Raw genomic sequence first — 23,353 nt, forward strand, 5'->3', positions numbered from 1 at the left:
GAAATAATATCCTGGGACTGAGACGATTGATTTTCACCAAACACAGCCATCATTTTTAGCTAGACATGACTCTGACCAGTGGAGTGTTTTCTCCCTAATTCCCATCAAATCCAGCTTTACTTAGGGTGCCTGATGTCAAGCGCAGTCATCTTACCTTCCATATATTTTGCTGATCATTGAGAGTGTACTGATGAGATAGTCAATAGCTAGGGTAGTATTATTCTGCTTTTTGTGTACAGGACATACCTGAGCAATTTCCTACATTACTGGGTAAATTTCAGTATTGTAACTGTACTGAAACAATTTGGCAAGGAACATGACAAGTTCTGGAGCATAAGTCTTCAATACTATTGCTGGAATTTTGTCAGGGCCAATAGCCTTTGCAGTATCTGGCCCCATTAGTTGTTTCTTGATATTACCTCAAGTGAATCAAAAGGAGTTGAAGGCTGGCATCCATAATGCTGTGATCTTCAGAGGAGACCAGGATTAATTGCAAATTTCTGACTGAAGGTGATTGCAAATGTTGCAACCTTGTCTTTTGTAGTAAAGAGTTTGGATCCCTCATATTGAAGATGGGAATACTTTTGAAGCTTCCTCTTCCATGAAATTGTTTAATTGTCCATCACCATTCACGACTGGGTGTGGCAGTAAAGTTATGTTTCGATCTGATCTTCTGGTTGTGGAATTGCTTAGCTCTATCACTTGTTGCTTATGCTACTTGGCATATATGTAATCCTGTTATTTAGCTTCACCAGGTTGAGTCCTCACTTTTCAGTATGCCTTGTGCTACTCCGGGCATGCTCTCCTGTACTCTTCATTGTACAAAATTGGTCCCTTGCCTTGATGGCAATGGCAGAGTTCTGGACCATGAAGTTACAGATTGTGGTTGAATAACATTCTGCAGCTGCTGATAACCCACCGTGCCTTATGAATATTCAATTTTGAGTTGTTGGACCTTTTTGAAATAGTCTCATACAAAACAATGGTGCATATTTTCATTGAGAAGGCAAGAATTTGTCGCGATAAGAACTGTGCAATAGTCAGCCCTATCAAAACTACCATGAAGAAATGCAGATTAGCCAGATTAGTGAGAACGAGCCTGGGTATGCTTTTTCCCCTCTTGCTGGTTCCCTCAACACCTACCGCAGCCTCAATTTAGCAGATATATCCTTAAGAATGCAGTCCTTGTCTGTGTTCATATAGGCATTCTAGATGAGTTGTATGCTTTATAAGATGCTAATAGAAAGTGTGATCATCATGTGTGATTGGAATGGACTTTCCTCATAAGTTTGAAGAAAAACACCAATGGCCACATGGTCCAGAGGATCTCTTCTTCCGTATGGTCTGTCTTTGCCAATCATGTGCAGCAGACAAACTGAGGATTTTGGAATTTCCACGTGGAAGCATGCAATGTACTTGTTGCACCGTTTCCAGTTGCAGCATGTAGAATTTGGCAGTGCACTACTCTGTGGCATAATAGGAATTAAGACCAGATCCCACAAGGAGCAAGGGCTTTCATTCTAAACTGCAAACAAAGGACTTGGCTTTTATAAATACTCAGGTGATAGAAAATGTTACAACAAAAAAAACACTTTTTAAGAGAAATGTGTTTTATTTAATGCAAAATAATTGATTTTATCATTGGTTTGGGGGTTTAGATTCTCATTAATAAGTTGACAACCATGCCAGAAAATGGGAATATAAATTTGAAGGGAGAGATGGGAGGACAGCACAAATTGTATGGTTAGTTTGACAGGACATACTGCACATCAGAAATAGCTTTTCTGCTTTATCATTGAAGGTCTCATACGTCTGCAGGAGCTCATAACAGCTCCCTCCAGGTACAATATCCGGCTAAAGATCCGTCAACTTCCCATTGACTCAACTGATGCCAGGCCTCTCTTGAAGGAGATGAAGCGAGGCAGAGAGTTCCGCATTATTTTCGACTGCAGCTATACAATGGCTGCTCAGATCCTGAAACAAGTGAGTTCCATTCATTGTCGCTGCAGCTTTGTGCCATTGTTCATTTTAGAATACTGACAGGGTGCAACACGCTGAATACTAAAGATCCAAGTCAACAAAACCAGCAGGGGATTCACATTTTTTGTAATGTTTAATACTTTGTTTGCATCCTGTTGGTCTTTCATGACAGTGTTTACTTTGTTCATTCTGTGTTCGCAGCCTTTTCAAAACAGTTCTTTTTGCATGTTTTCCACTCTTGGCACTTAGTTTACCAGCTGAAGCGACAGAATGTAATAACTCCTGCAGAACACTGCTGTTAAGGTCAATGAAACAACAAGGGTGATTAATCAAAGTGCAGTCCGAGTGAGAAACCACTGGAGAGGAAATTCAGGCGTTCTTTATAATAGAAGCTGATCTGCAACATCAATTTAATAGCAGCACCAATTTAGAAAATCTAAATCAATTTAGATTGCATAATTTTAGTCTGATAATTTTAAATGAAATTGCAGTGATGAAATAATAATTTAATTTCAATAATTTCATACCACCAGCATACTTTCACCTAGTAATCTCTTGTTGCTGTGAACCCATATCAGCAGATTATTGTATCTATGGATAAGGCTGAAACATGTTCAGAATTAAGATTATCATTTGATGTTCTGCAATTTTTTAACCTACTAGTGGTTGCTTTAGGTACAGGCAGCAATCCAGGTGCAAATTACACCCAGACTTTCACTGGCTCTGAGAAGTGGTCCATTTCACAAATTTCTGCTCAATTCATTTTTATGTAAAATCTTCCATGAACTAGCCTGAGTGGATAATGTTTAAAAATCCAGTTATTTATGCTTTGTTTTAAAATTTGCTTTGAAAAAAAATATACTTCAAAATGACAATGCATTTTGCAGTTTGATTTATACAATTTGGATTGAAATTGTAATAAAGATCAAACACTTTATTCAGGCCACTACCTGCAAACAATCTGGGTTGAAAATAAGTGAAAATGATTTTAAAAATAACTGTGCGGGGCCATTTATTTGTTTTCTTTGATGATGCAGTAGTTTAGTTTCTTTATAACATTTAAAATAATCAAAAAATCTGTAAAAGGTGCCTATTTCTGTCTTTTCAGTTAACAATGCACTTAATTGTTAGAGAGTTCTTGAAAACCTGCAGACAGCCTTAGTTAGTGAAAACTCCAACTGGTGTTTAATTCAAGACCAATACACCTGCGTGGGAATTCCCAAGCTGGAATATTTTACCATAAGTGCTTATTGAGACAAAGACATGAACATCATTTAAAAAGAATTGGAAAGGCTGTATTTGAAAAAGAGAAACAAACACAGAGAATGCTGGAGAAACTCAGCAGGTTTGGCAGCATCTATGCAAACAGGAACAGACTTAACGTGTTGAGTCCAATCTGAAACTTATTTCAAATTGGCTGTCGTAATCCAACAGTTGAATAGTGTACGCACATTAATAGCTGTATTCATACACAACAGCCACTTGATCCATAGATATGTTCCTATGCATAGCTCACCACTTTCAGAAGAGGAGAAGGCATAGGAAAGCAGGGACCGGTGAACTTGGAAGCTTGAATAACCTGGCACAATTAAAAGTTTTACAAAATCTATAACAACCTTTTCTCTTCTTTTCAGGCAATGAGTATGGGGATGATGACCGAATATTACCACTACATTTTTACAACTCTGGTAATTAATTTTGCTGTTTTATTTTGAATGCAAACAATACTTAATTATTAGTTGGAAAATATCCAACATTCATTGCCCGCAATATTAACCCTTTCCAACTATCTTCATAAGACAATAACACCATAAAATATAGGAGCAGAATTAGCCCATTAGGTTCAAAGGGTCTGCTGCACCATTCTATTATGGCTGATAGGTTCTTCAATTCCATTTTCATCCCTTCTCCCTCTAGCCTTTGATACCCGTATCAATCAAGAACCTATCTAGCTCTGTCTTAAATACACTCAATGACTTGGTTTCCACAGCAGACTGCAGCAATGCGTTCCACAGATTAACCACACTCTGGCAAAAGAAATTCTTCTTCATCTCAGTTTTAAAGGGTCGTCCTTTCTCTCTGAGGCTGTGCTGATGGAAACATCTTTGTCACATCCACTCTGTTCAGGTCTCAGTATTCTGTAAGTTTCAATCAAATCTCCCCTCATCCTTCTAAACTCTATTGAGTACAGATGTAGAGTCTCCAACCACTCATTCTTTTTTTACCACACACTTCGAAATACTCAGCAATCTCATCCTTAATAATGAAATTTAAAATTTTACCAGCGACCATAGTCAGGCTAACCAGCCTGTAGGTTCCTGTCTTCTGTCTTCCTCCCCTCTTAAACAGGAGTGCCACATTTTCCAGTCCTCTGGCACCGTCTCTGACTCCAGTGATTCCTGATAGATCACCATCAATACCTCTCTAATTTCCTCAGCTATCTCCTTCAGACCTCTGGTGTGTAGTCCATCTGATCAAGGTGATTTCCTCTCCTGAGTGATGAACTCTACTCTCACCTCTGCCCCTAGACTCTCTTGAAATCCTAGAATGGTGTTGGTTTCTTCCACTGTGAAAACTGATGCAAAGTACCTATTCAGTTCCCCTGCCATTTCTTTGTTCCTGTCCCATTTTCCAGTGGTCAAATGTACACCCTTACCTGTCTCTTTGGTTATCTGAAAAAAAACCTCTTGGAATCTTCCTTCATATTGATAGCTAACTTACTCTTATATTTCATCTTCTCTCCACTTATTGCATTTGCTAGGTACCCTCTCCTGACTTTTAAAGGCCTCCCAATTCTCTGGCTTCCCACTAATCTTCATCCATGTATGAAATCCACCACCAATCTGACTTTCCCAGTCCACCCACATTTTGAAGTCCCACATGATTATTGTAATTGTGCCTTTCTTACATGCCTTTTCTGTCTCCTCACATCCTGACTCCTGCTAGGAGGCCTGTACACAACTCCCATCAGGTTCTTTTTTCCATTGCAGTTCTTCAACTCTACCCATATAGATTCTATACCTTCCGACTCTATATCCCTTCTTGCTATCAATTTAATTTCATTTCTCACTATCAAGGCAAACCCACCCCCTCTGCCCATCTGCCTGTCCTTTTGATAGGACATATATCTTTGGATATTTTGTTCCCAGACCTGATCCCTTTGCAGCCATATCTCTGAGATACCCACAACGTTGTATCTGCCAATTTCAATATGCGCTACAAACTCATTTACCTTGTTTTGTATACTGTGTTCATTTAAGTACAACACCCTCAGTCCTATGTTAACTGTCCCCCTTCTTATAGCTGGCTTCTTAGCTGTTGTGCCTGAAGTTAGATTCCCGAGCCTTTCCATATGTTCCATTCTATTACTTGTTCTGGAAATTTTAATAACTTCTGGTGAGCCCTCCCCCTTTAACTTTTTCCCTAATTTTCCATGCAACTGAATCCCCCTACCCCCTGCCCACAATTTAGTTTAAAGGCCTGTCCAGAACCCTAGTTACGCAATTTGTCTTGGCTCTGGTTCTAGCATGATTCAGCTGGAGCCTGTCCCATCAGAACAGCTCCCTCTTTCACTAGTTCATACTATTTATGAGACTAATAGTGGAGAAGGAATATAAAAAACATAAATGGCAATCAAATAGACCAACATTCTCCATTGAAAGTTAATAAAAACATATCGTTGGCTTGGGATTATCAATGGTATAACGGCAATAGCACATTGAAATCCATTAAAGTCTACTGGCTGTTCACCATTGAGAATAGAACAATACTAAAGCAAAGTTTATACTGGCCATCCTTTTGTGCTGACATGTCAAAAAGTCAAGGTAAAACATCCTCGTCGAAGCAATTTTTCAAGCAAACGGCAAGGTATTTGCTAGACTTGCGGTTGTAAATCTCATTTTTTTAGCTATAAACTGAAATGTGTTGCATTATTTCTTCCAGCCAGTATGCTAGTATGTTTTTAAGAGACATGTTCATGATAACACTATTATAACATGTAGTCTGATGGCATAAAGGTCTCATACACCATCTTACATTAGAGCATTTGAGGGATGATGATCTAATAGAAGCATGCTGCTCAGTTGTAACATAATAGCTTGATATTTGCCCAGATAACTATTTACCTGAGGAATATAATACTCGTACATAGTCATTAATTGTAAAAAAATGTCTGTTGGATTCTTCAATACCACAACATTAATGCCCAGTTTCTTGCATTATGACGGAGAATATAAGCATTGCCATATCAGGTAAGTTGTACTGTTGCTGGCAAATTGATATCACAATCTGACTTCATTTAAGCCCTCCCTTTCATTTGCCACCTTCTCATGCTCAAAGAGCAACTGTCTGGAGTCCAGAGTGAAGAACAAATAATTTTCTACACTTTTTATTTTCAAAAATGTTGCACTGCTAAAAATTAAATGACACTCTGCCTTTTTATGAATGTATCAGGCAACAAACAAGAACAGGCAGACTCCCATATTTGTTCCACTGCAAATGTTTGGTCACAGTTCTTTGAAACATCAAAGTCCTGAGTCCTAAGTAACAAAGCTCAGCATTTGAACACAAATAGTGGAAAATCTCCTTACCAATGACAAAAGGTGATGGTAAAACATTTGATTTTGGAGTAATTCTACAACGTTTTGTATCATACAGGCCCTTTGAAATACTATGCAAATTAACTGTTGTTTAATTAGTTGATAGATGAGTGATGATTTCTGGTCCATAAGCATTTTTGCTTAATGTCTCATGATAAATGTAATACATAAATATGTATATATTAGTGAAAAGAGGCAGGTGTTGTCAAAGATTTTCATCTTGCACTCAGCAAGTGCTGAACAATCTTGAGTGTGTTAAGATCTACACTAACAACCAAATTAACATATTCAGTTGAGCTTGTAATATTGCGTACTTATGCTTGCTAGAAGTAAAGTACATTTCGATGCATGGGCTTCATTTCAAATAAAACTAATGCACTTAAGTTGAGTGCCTTCCTTGGGAGCTGTAGCCTATAGCTCCCCAATACTTTCTCTGTGGTAATGTTTCAGTCAATCTAATTTGATATTTCCACCAATCAACACTCTTTTTCCCGTATCTTAACTTATGAAATTTGCTGTTTTTGCATTTGTCCTGATGTGGGCAAGTTATCTCTTTTCCACAAATATCCAAGCTCTATGCTACCAAAAAAGAATATATTTTATCTGTTTTCACACAAAAACTGGTCACTTAGCCCAACAGATTTATCCCATTGGTTATACTCCACACAGTCTTCCTCCCATCTTACTTCACCTCAACAATTACCAAATCCTTCTATTAATTTTTTTTCCTTTAGTTCCTCCTTATCTACACCTATTCCATTAGCCTCAGTTATATCATGTGGTAGCAAGTTGCATATTCTAATTGCGTGGAAAACATCTTTGAAACCATTACCTGCTGTGTTCAATTTTGGAAATCAATAGCAAAATATAAGTCACTCATTGTTGAAGATGCCATCTTGCCCCTCTATTGCTACTTATGATTCGTTGACACGAAAACCCCACTGTTCTTGATAATTTATCCAAATCTGGTTAACAACAATGACCTTTATCAATACAATGCCTTTTTCTGCAAAACTAAAACTCTCAAGACACATTATGAAACTATTATAAAACGTAATATGACACAGAGATATACAGACAGATATTAGGCCAGATGACTAAAAGCTTTGTCAATGAATGAGTCTTAACAAGTGCCTTAGAGAAGGTAAACAGCAGAGAGGTGCAGGAAGTGCTTAGCCCACAGTCAGCTGAAGGCACAACAGAGTCAACTCCAAGGAGACAGGTATCCTATCACCATGTCACCTTTTTATACGTGCATAGTACATGGACTCTGACTAGCCAGCTCAGAATCAGTCCCTAGAATGAGGGGACTCTCTGAATCTCCTGTTTATGTCTGTCAGCCAGGGCTCTCTGATTGGCCCAGATTAAAAACCCTAATCTGAGATTGTGCAGTCAATAAGATCCCATGTGACCTTCACTCCAATCACTATAAGAGGAACTCAAGCATATTGGAGCGTTGTGGGCTTGGAGGAGATAACAAAGATAGTGAGGAGTAAACCATTGATTGATTTGAAAATAACAGTCCATATCATCTGAATAAGAAATCACCATTTTACATAATTAGAGTTGACCTGAAAAAGTCTTTAAATTTATGACTACTTTTGACAGTGTGGATCTAAAAAGAGCTTATTTCACTTTGGGGAATCCAAAGCTAGTGGCTCCATGAGTGCAAGATAATCTATAAGAATTTGAGTAAGAAATTTATGTCAAACCTTTCATAGAATCATAGAATCCCTATAGTGTGGAAACAGGCCCTTCGGCCCAACAAGTCCACACCGACCTTTGGAACTTCCCACCCAGACCCATACCCCTAGAACCCACGTAATCTACACATCCCTGACACTAAGGGCAATTTGGCATGGCCAATTCACCTAGCCTGCACATCATTGGACTATGGGAGGAAACCAGAGCACCCGGAGGAAACCCTTCTACTCTGAATGGGATTAAATTATGGAACTGGGTCCCATGCGCAGTGATTGAGGTGAATAGCATAGGTGCAGTTAAGGAGTAACTCAATAAATACATGAAGGGAAAGTAGCATAATATTGGGTCAGCTGAAGTATGATGGGAGGAGGCTTGTGTGGAACATTAAACACTGGCACAGGCCTATTGGGCTGAATAGTCTGTTTCTGTGCTGCATATTCTATATAAAGCTATGTAATAAGATACCAGCTATGGATTTCTACAGAAGAAACTCAAACCAGAATGATAGGAGTTCAGAATGTGCTGACCTCAGTAATTGAAGAAGGTGAGGTAGACCAGCAATTTAATGTAGTCCAGCTAGGTGTGCATAGGGAAATTAGGAAACTGTTACCAGCCTGGAAAATTATATCAAATCAATTTTAATGGTATGAGAACCCTGATCCCCTACAGATGTGTTTCTCTTCAAATAATGATCCATCTTTACAGAAAACATCAATCATTCTATGGATACCTCACTAGGAGATACTTGAAAAGTGGCGAAGAGCTTAATTCTTCCCTTGGTCTCATGGATGGTTGGAAAAATGAATCGATTACATATCAAATTCAGGAGACAGTTGAGTGAATGCTGAAGTCAAAGCTGGCATCCACACTTCCATGTTAGGAGGCAAAGACCCAACTGTCCTATCTTCCAACTATTTTGAATGCTTTGAAGTATATGAGAGAATTAATTGTTCTTACTAAGATAAATAAGTTGTAAATGTATTTCCCATTATTAAAATAATCTCAATACATTATATTTGATATCACTTGTCATATTATGTCAATGAAGCTGTATAAATAAGTTTTGTTAGTTTAAATTTGATGAAGTATCAAAAACACTGGAGTTTGCCAATCAATGAATCATAAGCAGTAATCCAACAGAGAAACAGGAATGGTATCAATAGCCATGAGAAGTTTATCTTTTGTTAGCTGACTCCCAAAATTGAGTTAATGATTCAATCATGTTCACACAGTAGGGAATTTTCCAGAATGGTTTAAAAAATGCTTTCCATGCATGGCTAGAATATGGAAATTGCTAACACATGGTGTGATCGCTTGCATTACTTAAAACTTCTGTGTATCGAAAATATACAAGGATCATGGGAAAAATTATTTCATATTCAGAATCTATTTCTGTCAACTATAATTGGCTTCACCATGCTAGCATACTGCATGTGGTTTAATCGATCATGTAGGAACTGTTCTGCTGTAAATTTCTGATGCCGCTGAAGCGAGTTTTAACTGATAACAATTAGAGATAATGGTGAAGAATAAATTGGATGGGAAATCAAAAATAGGACAGGCAGCAATAGTAAGGTCCATTGAGTATTGCCCCATTCTCTCTCCCCAGTCACTCATATGCATTTGAGTGTTAGTGCAGTTAGACCTAATTTACATGACTCGCTGCTGCGGAAAAACTACCAACATCATCAAAGACCCATTGTACCCTGGTAATGATCTTCTATAAGCTCTTCTGTCAGGCAGAAGATACAGAAGCCTGAACACACGCTTGAGAAGCTTCTGAACAGCTTCTTCCTGGTGTTATCGGACTGTTGAATGAACTCTCTAGGTTCAAATAATGCTGATCCTGCAAATGCTGATATCAACTAGTGCACACCCTGTGCAATGTAACCTGTATGCCTCTGTCTAAGTCTTTTTGCTCTGCACATCCTTTGCTTACTATGATCTGTCTGTACCACTCATAAACAAAGCTTTTCACTGTATTTTGGTACACAATAAATCAATCAATCAATCAGGAGTAGAGATACATAGCACAGAAACAGATCCTTCAGTCCAACTTGTCCATGCCATGCCGACCGGATATCCTAAATAAATCTAGTCCCATTTGCCAGCATTTGGCATATCCCGCTAAACCGTTCCTATTCATATACTCATCCAGATGCCTTTTAAATGTTGTAATTGTACTGGCCTCCACCACTTCCTCTGACAGCTCATTCCATACATGCACCACCTTCTCCTCGAAACAATTGCCCCTTAGTTCCCTTTTAAATCTTTCCCCTCTCACCTTAAACTTATGCCCTCTAGTTTTGGACTCTCCCACTCCAGGGAAAAGACCTGGTGTATTTATCCTATCCATTTGTGAAAGATCTTGATGAGGAAGTCAAATACATTTAAATACAAGGAGACCATTAATACTTTCTCATCAATTAGTTGGACTCAAACTGTTATATGCAAGGGTCACTTAAGTAAATTAAATTTATAAGAGTGATCATTAACTACTCACAATATAAAATTATCTGTACTAAGGTAAACTGAAAGTTCAGTAAAGCGCAGGCCACAATCCGATAGCTTTAAATAGCAAGTGCAGGTCAATTAGAGGGCAACATTTCATGATCCTACTTTCTAATAACTACATTTTATCAGTTAAAATGTCAATTGAATTGAATATCTGTTTTCATATTTTATTGGATAGATCTGATTGCTATTTTCACTTCAGTCAAGTAGATAGATGTTGATGAAATTTCTACAAATTTCATTCATTCGTGTATGCTTTATATGAAGGCTCATTGTCTTAGTCATGAACATTTTTTTGTCAGCCGTAATTCACTATTAGCTTCCACTCTCAGGGATGATGTCAGGAAGCAATTCCAAGCTCTATCACACCCAGAACAGGAAGGGAATCTACACTCATGGTGTTAATCTGTACCACATATTAGCCATTCAGCCAACACCCTGTCAATGGTACAAATAAGGAAGCAAAATACTGCAGATGCTGGAAGTTTGAAATAAGAAAAAACAGCAGATGTTGGAAATACTCAGCAAGTCTGATAGCATCTGTGGATGGAGAAAAAGAGTTAATGTCTCAGGTTGATGACCTCTTATCAGAATTGAATAAAGTTAGAAAAGTCATTAATTTTTCACAAGAATAAAGAGGGAAAATGAGAAAAAAGAACAGCAGCTGAGAAAGTCTGTGGTAATTTAGAGGGCAGGTAGAGAAAGGTGAATGGTATGCTTGGCAAGATATGTACTTTAAAGTAAACCGTTGTGTAATCACACCATCATTTTGCATAAACGAATTTCTAAGTTGTGTTTGGAAGCGTACAAATAGATTAGTAATTGTTGATGTTAAGAGAAACTTGCTGAACTTGTACAAATGGCACAGAAAGTTAACTTGGCGGTGCAGCAAGATGGGAAGTAAATATTTAGGGGTGTGTAGCCTTTCAAGATGACAGGAAGGAAGGAAAGGGTGGTGGGATAGCATTGTTGATATGGGATGAAATAAGTATGACAGCAAGAAATTATCTTGGATTTAAAGGCTTAGAATCTATATAGGTGGAAGCAAAAAAGAAAACATGGCAGAAGACTGTGGTAGGAGTAATGTATAGGCCCCCTAATATTCCTTATATGGTAGGACAGAGGAAAAACTAGGAGATAAAGAGGATATGTAACAAAGGCGTCATTAATCATGGATGACTTTAATCTATATGCAGACTGGGAAAATCAAATTAGCAGAGGTAGCCACAAGAAGAATTCATAAAGCGTATTTGGGACAGTTTTCTGGAACAATATGTTATGGATACAAATAAGGATCAGACTACAAAAACAGAAGTTGCTGGAAAAGCCCAGCAGGTCTGGCAGCATCTGTGAAGAAAAATATCAGAGTTAAAATTTCGGGTCCGGTGGCCCTTCCTCAGAACTGTTCTAAGGAAGGGTCACTGGACGCGAAACATTAACTATGATATTTTCTTCACAGATGCTGCTAGATTTGCTGAGCTTTTCTAGCAACTTCTGTTTTTGTTCCAGAATTACAGCATCTGCAGTTTTTTCCATTTTTATTAAGGATCAGACTACGTTGGATCTGGTGACGTGTAATGAGGCACGTTTAATAACATATTATTGTAAAAACATCCCTCATAAAAAGTGACTATAAATGTTAAAATTTAGCAGTCAGCTTGAGAAGAGAGAAATTTGAGTCCATTAAGCTTGAATAAGGGTAATTACAAAAGAATGAGGGCAGAGCTGGCTGGAGTAGACTGGGAAAGGAGTTTAACAGAAAAGACCTAGGAGGAAGAAAGATTTTAGAAATGGGAGAAGCCAATCATGGCTAACTAGAGAAATAATGCATGGCATCAAACTGAAACAAAATTGAACAAGCATGCCAAAGATTAGTGGTAAGCTAGAGCATTGGGAATGTTTTAAAGACCAACAAATGACAGCCAAAAAAGGAAATAAAAAGAGAAAAGATAAAATGTGGAGGTAAACTTGCAAGTAATTTTAAGATGGACAGCAATAGCTTTGTTTAAAATATGAAAAAGAAGAGAGTGGCCAAAGTGAACATATGCCCATTACAGAATAAGTCTGGGGAAATAATAATGGGAAACCAAGAAATGGCAGAGGTGTTGAACAAGTACTTTGCATCAATCTTCACTGTAGAATACACAAATAGTATTCCAAAATTACTGAAGAATCAGGCCTTAAAAAGGAGAGAAAATACATGCAATCACTACCACAAGAGACAAAGTGCTAAGAAAATTATTGGGTAAAGAGCAGTAGGTTCCCTGGAACTGATGGGATGCATCCTAGGATATTAAAGGAAGTAGCTACAGAAATAATAGGTGCTCTGATAGTAAATGCCCAAGAATCCTTAGATTCTGGAAAAAATCCCAGAGGACTAGAAACCTGACAAGGTAACACGTTTATTTGAAAAGGAAAGGAGACAAATTAGGTAACTATAGACCAGTTATCCTAATGTCTGCCATTGGGAACATATTAGAGTCTATTATGAAGGATGCATTAGCAGAACAAACAGAGTCATCATGGCTTAATGAAGGGGAAATCTTTCCGAACAAATCTATTAAAATTCTTTGAGGAAGCAACAAACAAAATAGATAAAGAGGAAGCAGTGCATATGACATATTTGGATATTCAGAAGGCTGGAGGTAGTACATCAACATGGATAGAGGCTTGATTAACATTAAAAAGCATAGAGGGGCACTTTCAGAGTGGGAACCTGTGACTAGTTGAGTGCCACAGGGGTCAGATCCAGGGTCACAATTTTTTATGATATGTATGATTGAGTTGGATGAGGAAAGTGAATGTATTCTGGCCAAATTTGCGGATGACACAAAAATAGGTGGGAAGGAAAGTGCTGAGGATGGTACGAGGAGTCTGCAGAGGTATATAATAAAGTCACCATAGTCCCAGGGAACCATAGGCCTGCTGTCTCATTAGACAGAGATGACTGAGGGTCACCACACTTCAAGTGAGGGACAAGGTTGAGAAGGCATCACCTTCATGTGGAGAATTATAAACAGATTAAGTGAGTAGGCAAAAATTTTGCAGATGGAATATACTGTGGGAAAATATAAGGTTATGCACTTTGGCAGTAAGAATAGAGGACCTGAATATTATTTAAATGGAGAAAGGCTGAAGACATGCAAGATTCTTAGGACACTTGACCGTATAGTTTGGTTGTTTCCCCTTGTGAGAGAGTTTAGGACCAGAGAACATAATGTCAGAATATGAGGTTGCATATTTAAGATGGTGATGATGAGTTTCTACTACCAGAGTGTAGTGAATCTGTGAAGTTTTTTGTTACAATAGGTTGTAGAGGCTGGGTTAATTGAGATAATCAAATTTTTAATTCATAAGGGAATCATGTATAAAATGCTGGAAACTGGAGTTGAGGGTTCAGATCAGCCATGATTTCATTGAATGACAGGGTAGACTTGGGCTGAATGGCCTACTTCTGCTCTTACGTCTTATGGTCTGATAATGTATGTATTTCTGTGTTTAGCCTCTCTCATGTTTATGGATTCATTATTTCAGACAGTCATTTCCCAAGGCAATATCATCACAACTCGACGTTTTCGATCATGTACTTAAAAAGCACTGTTAAACAAAAACAATGTTAATTGTTGACAATAATCCTTTGTGAGTTATGTTTCCTTCATGATGGCAAGGTACTCTCTTCAGATGAAAGTGTGGAGTATTTTAAGTTTGTCTGAATAAGATTTGTTTGGCTTAAATCCAAATTACCTCACGTTCTGTGACAGCTCAGTAACAATAAATTTATGGCACCAAGATTGTTACTTTACATTTTTCCAGTGAGCCGAGCGAAGCTTCCCTACTTGTCTCCTTTGGTTAATGTTCTTGCACAGAACCAGACTCATGGGGCCCAAATGAATTGGACTTTTATGTTAAGCTGAATGTTTCAGAATGGTCCCACGCTGATAGTCAAAGCATTGTGTTCAGGAGCTTGGCGTAGGTTTATGAAGCGGCTGCCAGCTGGCAGGACTCAATGCAATCCTTTGACTAGGCAGTATGGCAGGTGGATTTTACATGGTACTTTAACCCTTGGAGTACTTGTTCTGCCAGCTGTCTGTACAGTTATGGAAATTTATGCTTCATGCATTATGAAACTCCGAAAGCAAAATATATTTTTTAAGAATTTTATTTTGCGTTTATATGAAGAGAAATTGTTTAGTCAAATTCATCTGATTAAGGTAATTAGAGGAAATAAGAGATACTGTTGAGAATCTTTGAAATATGGAGGTTTAAGGGCGCCACGGTGGCACAGTCGTTAGCAATGCAGCCTCACAGCGCCAGGGACCTGGGTATGATCCCAGCCTTGGGGTGACTGTCTGTGTGGAGTTTGCACATTCTCCCTGTGTCAATGTGGTTTTCCATCAGATGCTCCGGTTTCCACCCATAGTCCAAAGATGTACGGGTTAGGTGGATTGACTATGCTAATTTGCCCTCTAGTGTCCAGGGATTTGCTGGCTAGGTGGTTTAGTCATGGGAAATGCAGGGTTACAGGGATAGGTTCGGGAGCTGGGCCTAGGAGGGATGATCTTTGGAGGGTCAGTATTGACACAATAGGCCAAATTAGCCTCTTTCTGTACTGTAGGGATTCTATGACTGTGACAGAAGTGCAAAGCTATAGGTATCCAGAATGATTCTTGTCTATGATATTATCAATGAACTTAATTGACTATGAACTAAAGAAAACATTGCTTGGTAATGATCACAAGAAATGATTTCAATGTCATTGAATATTTCAGAAAATAATATAAATGGATTTTGATCTTTGCACCCCTCAGCTAAATCTTGAGATGGGAATATGGCCTTGGAATATTTCTCCTGATGAGGAATGTGTTGCCAGAACTTAGTTCGCATTATTCTTGCAGTGCATTCACCTATCCACTATCTCCTGATTGATAGTATGTCTATTAGTAATACATCGATGGCTCTCCTGTCCTGGGGCTCATTTTCATATAAAATGAAAAAGAGTGGCTAAGGTAAACATTTGTCCTTTAGGAGATGAGAAGGGGGATTTAATAACGGGAAATGACGGGATAGCCGAGGCAGTGAACAGGTATTTTGTGTTGGTCTTCACAGTGGAAGACATGAATAACTTGTCAGTACTTGATGACAAAGAGACTAAGGTAGGTGAGGACCTCGACACAATCATTATCATGAAAGAAGTAGTGTCGGGCAAGCTCATGGAGCTAAAGGTAGACAAGTCTCCTGGCCCTGATGGAATGCATCCCAGTGTACTAAAATAGATGGCGAGAGAAATAACAAATGCGCTCGTGGTAATTTTTCAAACTTCGCTTGCCTCTGGGGCAGTTCCAGCACATTGGAAAACAGTAAATGTGATACTACCGTTTAAAAAAAGGAGGAAGACAAAAGATGGGGAATTATGGGTCGGTTAGCTTAATTTCTGTAGTTGGGAAAATGCTTGAATCTATCATCAAGGAAGAATTGCCAAGACATCTAGATAGAAATTGTCCCATTGGGCAGATGCAGCATGGGTTCGTGAAAGGCAGGTCATGTTTCACTAATTTACTGGAATTTTATGAAAATATTAAGAGCGTGGTGGTCAACAGGAACCCAGTAGATGTGGTGTATCTGGATTTCCAAAAGGTATTCGGCAAGGTGCCGCACAAAAGGTTGCTGCACAAGATAAAGGTGCACGGTATTATGGGCAATGTATTAGCATGGATAGAGGATTGTTTGACTAACAGAAAGCAAAGAATGGGGATAAATAAGTGCTTTTCTGGTTGGCGATCATTGACCAGTGGTGTGCCTCAGGGATCAGTGTTGGGACTGCAATTTTTTACAATTTACATAGATGATTTGGAGTTGGGGCCAGGTGTAATTTGTCAAAGTTTGCAGATGTCACTAAGATGAGTGGTAGACCAAAGTATGCGGAGGACTCTGAAAGCTTGCAGAGGGATATAGATAGTTTAAGTGAGTGAGTGAAGGTCTAGCAGATGGAATTCATTTTTGATAAATGTGAAGTCATCCATTTTGGTAGGAATAACAGTAAAAGGGACTTTACTTTAATTGTAAAAAATTGCAGCATGCTGCTGTGCAGAGGGACCTGGGTGTCCTTGTACATGAATCGCAAAAGGTTGATTTGCAGGTGCAACAGGTAATTAAGAAGACAAATGGAATTTTGTCATTCATTGCTAGAGGGATAGAGTATAAAAGCAGGGAAGTTATGCTGTAGTTGTACAGAGTGCTGGTGAGGCCACACCTGGAGTACTGTGTGCAGGTTTAGTCTTACTTGAGAAAGGATGTACTGGCACTGGAGTAGGTGCAGAGGAGGTTCACTAGGTTGATTCTGGAGTTGACAGGTTTGAGGACAGACTGAGTAGACTGTGGTTATAGTCATAGGAATTGAGAAGAATGAGGGGACACCTTATAGAAACATATAAAATTATGAAGGCAATAGGTAAGATAAAAGCAGGGAGGATGTTTCCACTGGCAGGTGAAACTAGAACAAAAGGGTATAGCCTCAAAATGAGGGTGAGCTGTTTTAGGACTGAATTGAGGAGGGACTTCTTCATCCAAAGGGTTGTGAATTTGTGGAATTCCCTGCCCAGTGAAGCAGTTGAGGCTTCCTCATTGATTGTTTTTAAAGCTAAGATAGATAATTTTTTTTAAACAGTAAAGGAAATAAGGTTTATGGTGAGAGGGTGGATTAGTGGATCTGAGTCCACGAAGGGATCAGCCATGATCTTATTGAATGGTAGACTGGGCTTGAAGGGCCAGATGGTCTACTCCTGCTCCTGGCTCTTATTTAAGAAGAATTGAACAATTAGAGACTCTACAATTGTCTCTTCAACTTCTTCCAACAGCCTATTTATATAGAATCTAATAACTTAAGGACTACTAATTTTTGCCAAGATCATTACTTTTCTACGGTTAACTCTGTCACTATTTTCAACTCTGTTTCTACAACACCTATTCCACTATCCTAGAAAGGCAAGATGTTTAAATTATCCCACTTTTGTCCTTTCAGTTAAACTCTCCACTCTCTAGTGTTGCCCTCTCCATACATCTCCACAACCCCCTTTTTGTATCTGTTGCTTTTCAGAATGTCTGTTTGACATTTCTTATATTTCCTTTTCAATTTTCCACTATGCTTTCTATAGTTCTCAACATTATTGGTCCTAATGTTATCATTTGCCTCCCTTTTCAGTTCAGTCTGAATCTTTTCATGGAATAATCCACTCCGATGCATTCTTTTATCTTATAAAAAACAGAATACTTTTCACACTATGCACCTCCTATTTAAAGATTCCAGTTACTGGTTGGTCAATAAATTAGATAAACAATAAACAAAGACAGTTATCTCCTTGAGCCATTGGAAAGATATGTATGGTTGAGGGGGGAGGTGGGGGTGGGTGAGTAGGCAGCTGATCAGATTTCATGTCTGTTAAAAAGGTCTTTAAATCTAATTTCATCTAATTTGAGAGAATTATGCATGATAGTCAAATTCAAAAATCTACTTGAGCTGTTTTGGATTTAAGTGCATTGCTGAACAGCCCAAAACATTCTTTTAATACTTCCAGTGGGCTACTGATAAAATATAAAAGCATTTCTTACTTCTTACAAGAGATGTGGCCTCTCTGATTGGTATTATGTAAAATCATCTGAGAAAATAACTTGGTCAGGGATTTGGTACTTTTTGAAGTGAAAGGCATCCATCTGATCTAATATGCAAGATCTGTATAAATATCTTCCTGTTTGCTTTTTTTTCCACATAGAACATTATGAAACAGAATAGTAGACAGGATTATCCACAATTTTCTAAATGAAGCACAAAGGACTATGTCTGACAAGTGTAGGAATCTCAAAGGTACATTCAATATGAAAACATTGATCTCGGTTTGTTTCCTGAGGCTTTGGTATTGTGCCATTTGTGTGTGTTTACCATATTAGAGCAGATAAAACATTCATTGAGTGGCAATCACAGGGAAACATTTATTGGATCAATAAGGGTTTCAACAAGCTTAACAGACTAGATTAGATTTCCCTATTACCCTCCCTCATTGTTGAAATAAAGAACAAGACAAAAGGGACCACAACACTATCTCATTGCTTCCTGACTCAAAGGCATTTTACTCATCCCATAATGCCAAATGAATTGCTAAATTATTTGCTTCTGTTTCCTTTCTAATGTGAAAAACAGAGGGACTGAGAACAAGAGTGTAGGTGATTAGGAAAAATTGTGTTTGGGATGAGAATGGGGGTGAAGACAAAAGGAAATTAAATATGTAGGTTACAGTGATTTTTTAAGGACTTTTGGAAATTGTAATCTATTGAAATATAAAATTTAAATTTCTCAGAATTGCTCACTCTTTAGGTAATTTAAAATGTCAGTTAATTTCTTCGCTACTTCAAATGGTATTAATGCATATTATTCTAATGTCTTCTCTGACTTTACCAGACTATTTTGAAACATAAACAGGCCAAAGTTCATCAGACTCACAACCGACAGTTAAACAACATGCTTCTTATCTATTGCACAATTTTGTATGAATTATTAAATCCGTCTCTTTAGGAGGGAGAAACTTAAAGAAGGAGCAAAAAGCGGTAAATGAATTATGGTTTGCATTGAGTCACCAGTTCCTCTAGTTGGTCTGCCTCAGTCCATTATCTCAAGGGTTTGCAAACCCAACACATTGGAACTTAGATAGAAAGCTAAGGTAAACGTAGAGAATGAACGTCCCACTGTTAAATTAGTTGGTTCAGGTCAGAGTAGGGTAGGTGTATAGATCCGGATGATTTTAGACGCGAACCATAGTGTAACTGAATTACCTTGGACAGAATTTAAAATCCACCCTGAAGGCAGGTTTGGTGGTTTCTGGTGCATTTAATTGCGTGGAGTCTATGAGGTGGGGAACACACTGTTTTCATCTCTGCCCTGATTAAGTCCAAGGGCATCCTTCCTGGATCTGTGTCAACTAAGCCCTTAAGTGAGCAATTAATACTCATTCTGTGCCAATAGTACTCAGCCTATGGTTGGCGGAGAAATAGTCATGTGCAGCAAGTACCTGTTCACAGGATCCAAGACCTTAAGATATAGGAGCAGGGTTAGGACATTCAGCCCATTGTGTCTACTCTGCTATTCGATAAAGTGAGAAAAGCAGGCACCCTTCTGATGGCCACCCCTTTGCCGTGGCTGCCATCCACCTAAGTGAACCCTGCCCTGCCCTGAATTACTTATGGCTTGGATCCCTTGTTAATCCTGGTCCTCTGGTGAATGCATTACCAGTAGCTATGACCATTCTTCTAATGATACTGCCTGTCATTCAAATCTGCTAGTGTTTGACTGGATGGGAGCTCTTGGTGGTGGAGAGGTGGGGTTGGAATTTCCAGACTTGGTGTCCTTGATCCTCGGTTGAGTCTGCTGCTGCCCATTTAAGAGCCCGGCTGACATTTAATATGGCAGATCTTTCCCAAAGGAGGCAACACAGGACTAACCCTGGGTCCCAAGCATAGGAGACACTCTCATCACTTAGATTCAGTTGTACCAATTGTCTGAGCGTGGGCGGTGCACTGGCACTCCTATCTCTGGGTGCAATTAGCTAGGGTCTCTGTCTCAATCAGTGTTTTGCAATTTCTGCTTGCCATTCATGTCAGGTAAGAAAAGGATATGGCTTGGGCTGCTGGGTGTCTTCTTCCTTGCTCTGGAGGGAGTGCAGCAAAGGTTTACCAGGCTGATTCCAGGGATGGTGGGTCTGACTTATGAGGAGAGATTGACAAGGTTGGGATTGTTTTTGCTGGAGTTCAGACAAATCAGGGTGTATCTCATAGAGACTAATAAAATTCTAACAGCACTGGACAGGGTAGATGCAGGGAGGATGTTCCCGATAGTGGGTATGTCCAGAACCAGAGGTCACAGTATGAGGATTCAGGGTAGACAATTTATGAGAGAGGAGAAGACATTTCTTAACCTAAAGAGTGGTGAGCCTGTGGAATTAATTACCACAGGAAGTAATTGATGCCAAAACATTGAACGTATTCCAGAGGTGACTAGATAAAGCACTTGGGTGAATGGGATCAAAGGTTATGGGGAGAAATCAGGATTAGGCTATTGAGTTGGACGATCAGCCATGATCGTGAAGATTAGTGGAGCATACCAAATGGCCGAATGGCTTCTTCCTGCTTCTATCTTCTATGTTTCTATATTTCATTGGCCCCACCCCCAAAATAGCCTAGCAACATTCAGGATCTCATAACACTTTATAGTAGAGGGAGTTCAAAGTCCATTCAGTTATGCTGCAGAAAGAAAAGAATACTATTAAAAGAGAAAGAAGGAGAATATTGATGAGAAAAGAGTGCAGGGAATAAACTGGAAAGGTGCAGCATGCAAAGATGGTTAATTTATGTTGGTTCCCTTTTACTTCTTCGCATCTTCATATGCTTCCACATGCATTTCCAGTTTCTTCAACTATTATTTCAGATTTTCAGCATTCAGTCATTCTCAACATATTTCTGGTGCACATCTCACCAACCTCCTATTCTCATAAGCATTTACTCACAATCCGACAGATAATCAGGCAAGTCCGAACCTCAACTTGCTCATCAGCAGAGGAATTTTGTCTGTTTAAAAAAAAGATTGACTGGTTTACTATTTGTCTAAAGGTCTATTTTTCATGGACCATGGATCAAATGCAGCATCGATTGAAAGAGAAATGAAGCAATGTTTGAAAGAACATTCTCAGTATTCGGCTGAATTAAACTTAAAACAAATGCCAACTCTTTCATCGCCCATGACAGTACTATTAACAGGCACAATTAATGGTGCAGCATTCTTATTATTATTTGTAAGCTGATTCAAACCTGTTTCTTTTTCTTTGCAACTGAGATGACACAATGTAGAGCAGATTCTTATAGGGGTTAAGGTTTAGCTCTGGAGAGTTTTACATGGCACACAATATTGATCAATGCAGCTGAAAGAATGTTGAGCAGAAAAGCACTCGAGTGCATCTTTGATAGAAGGCGGCTGCAGTGAAAACAAAGGAGACAGTACAACTATTCATTAGATTCAGCGTGTGAAATGCCATAATGTAGGACTTGCTCTCTCGTTCACAGGATCTCTTCGCCCTCGACTTAGATTCCTATCGCTACTGTGGGGTAAACATGACAGGATTCCGAATTTTAAATACAGAAAACCCGCATGTAGCTTCTATCATTGAAAAGTGGTCCATGGAGCGACTCCAAGCATCTCCCAGTGCAGATTCTGGCCTACTTGATGGAATTATGACGGTACGACGGGTTTTCAAAAGATCGAGCGCTCGGAGTTCAAAGGTTTATAGATAAGGATGCCAATTTTCTTAATTGTGATAAATAAATCACAATCATATTAATATAAATCCTAATGTTATCCACTTTTGTACAACTATTTCTCTGGAATATTTATGATGACAAAACATAGATGGAAAAGGCTATATAACCACTAAATCTATTTTCCCAGTTAACATGGCTAATCCACTTTCCTACCTATTCCCTATGTAACGTATTTACTGAGAGACCAAAAATCTATCTATTCCCATTTCAAACTTACTCAATGATCAATCATCTGTGACTACTAGGATATAGAATTCCGAAGATTCACAACTCTCTGAGCGAAGACATTTCTCCTCATCTCAGTCCTCAGTGACTAATTACACATGCTAAGAAGGTACCCCCATATACTAGGACCCCTCCAACAGGGAAAACAACCTCTCAGTCTCTACACTGATAGCTCCCTTCAGAATCATCTGTGAGTTCACTCCTTTTCTAAAATCTAGAAAGCACACGCTCAATTTACTCAACCTTGATCATAGGGAAAAAATTTTCTTCCCAGTATCCAAATTTACTGGAATTTACTATGTCACCTCAAGGCAATTATATAACTTCTTAGCTATGGAGGCCAAGACGTGCACTCAGTACTTGAAGTGAGACCTTATTAAATCTCAGTACAATTGTCATAAAACATCCCTACTCTTGTATGGCAATGCCCTTGGAAACATAGACCCCTGTTAATTTCTTTACCGGCTGCTCACTTTACCTACATGCTCAGTTTATGTAATTCTTTTATTAAGCACAACTAAGTCTCATTTTATAACAACATGCTGTTTCATGCTGTTTAAAAATGATTCTTCTTATCTATTATGAACAAAGTGAATCACTTCACACTTCCACATACTATCCTTCATCTGCCACCTTGTCGCCCATTCACTTAAGTTGGCTCTATAGCCTTTGTATACTCTTCACAATTTAGATTTCAACATAGCTTTATGCTATCAGCAAACTTGGATATTATGTCGAGTCATAGAGTCATACAGCGTGGAAACAGATCCTTCAGTGCAACTAATCCATGCTGACCATAATCCCAAACTAAACTAGTCCCACCTGCCCACGCTTGGTCCACATCCCTCCAAACATTGTAACTGTACCTGCATCCATTACATCCTCTGGAAGTTCATCCCACACATGAACCACTCTCTGTCTAAAAAAATTACTCTTTCTATTATCTGTTTCATGGCTTGGATTTTGCCTAGCCTGAA

General features: G+C 38.7%; 1 protein-coding gene across 1 annotated transcript in view; it reads left to right on the forward strand.

The window, feature by feature from the left end:
- grik3 (glutamate ionotropic receptor kainate type subunit 3) overlaps positions 1-23,353 on the forward strand; it is a 437,968-nt gene that overhangs the window by 176,098 nt on the left and 238,517 nt on the right. Inside the window, exons 4-6 of the mRNA XM_048613095.1 lie at positions 1,802-1,983; positions 3,615-3,668; positions 21,897-22,070. Of these exons, the coding sequence (XP_048469052.1) occupies positions 1,802-1,983; positions 3,615-3,668; positions 21,897-22,070 (410 nt within the window). The remainder of the gene's footprint in view (positions 1-1,801; positions 1,984-3,614; positions 3,669-21,896; positions 22,071-23,353) is intronic.

This window comes from Rhincodon typus, chromosome 27 (genome assembly GCF_021869965.1).
Source record: "Rhincodon typus isolate 14 chromosome 27, sRhiTyp1.1, whole genome shotgun sequence".
Lineage (NCBI taxonomy): Eukaryota > Metazoa > Chordata > Chondrichthyes > Orectolobiformes > Rhincodontidae > Rhincodon > Rhincodon typus.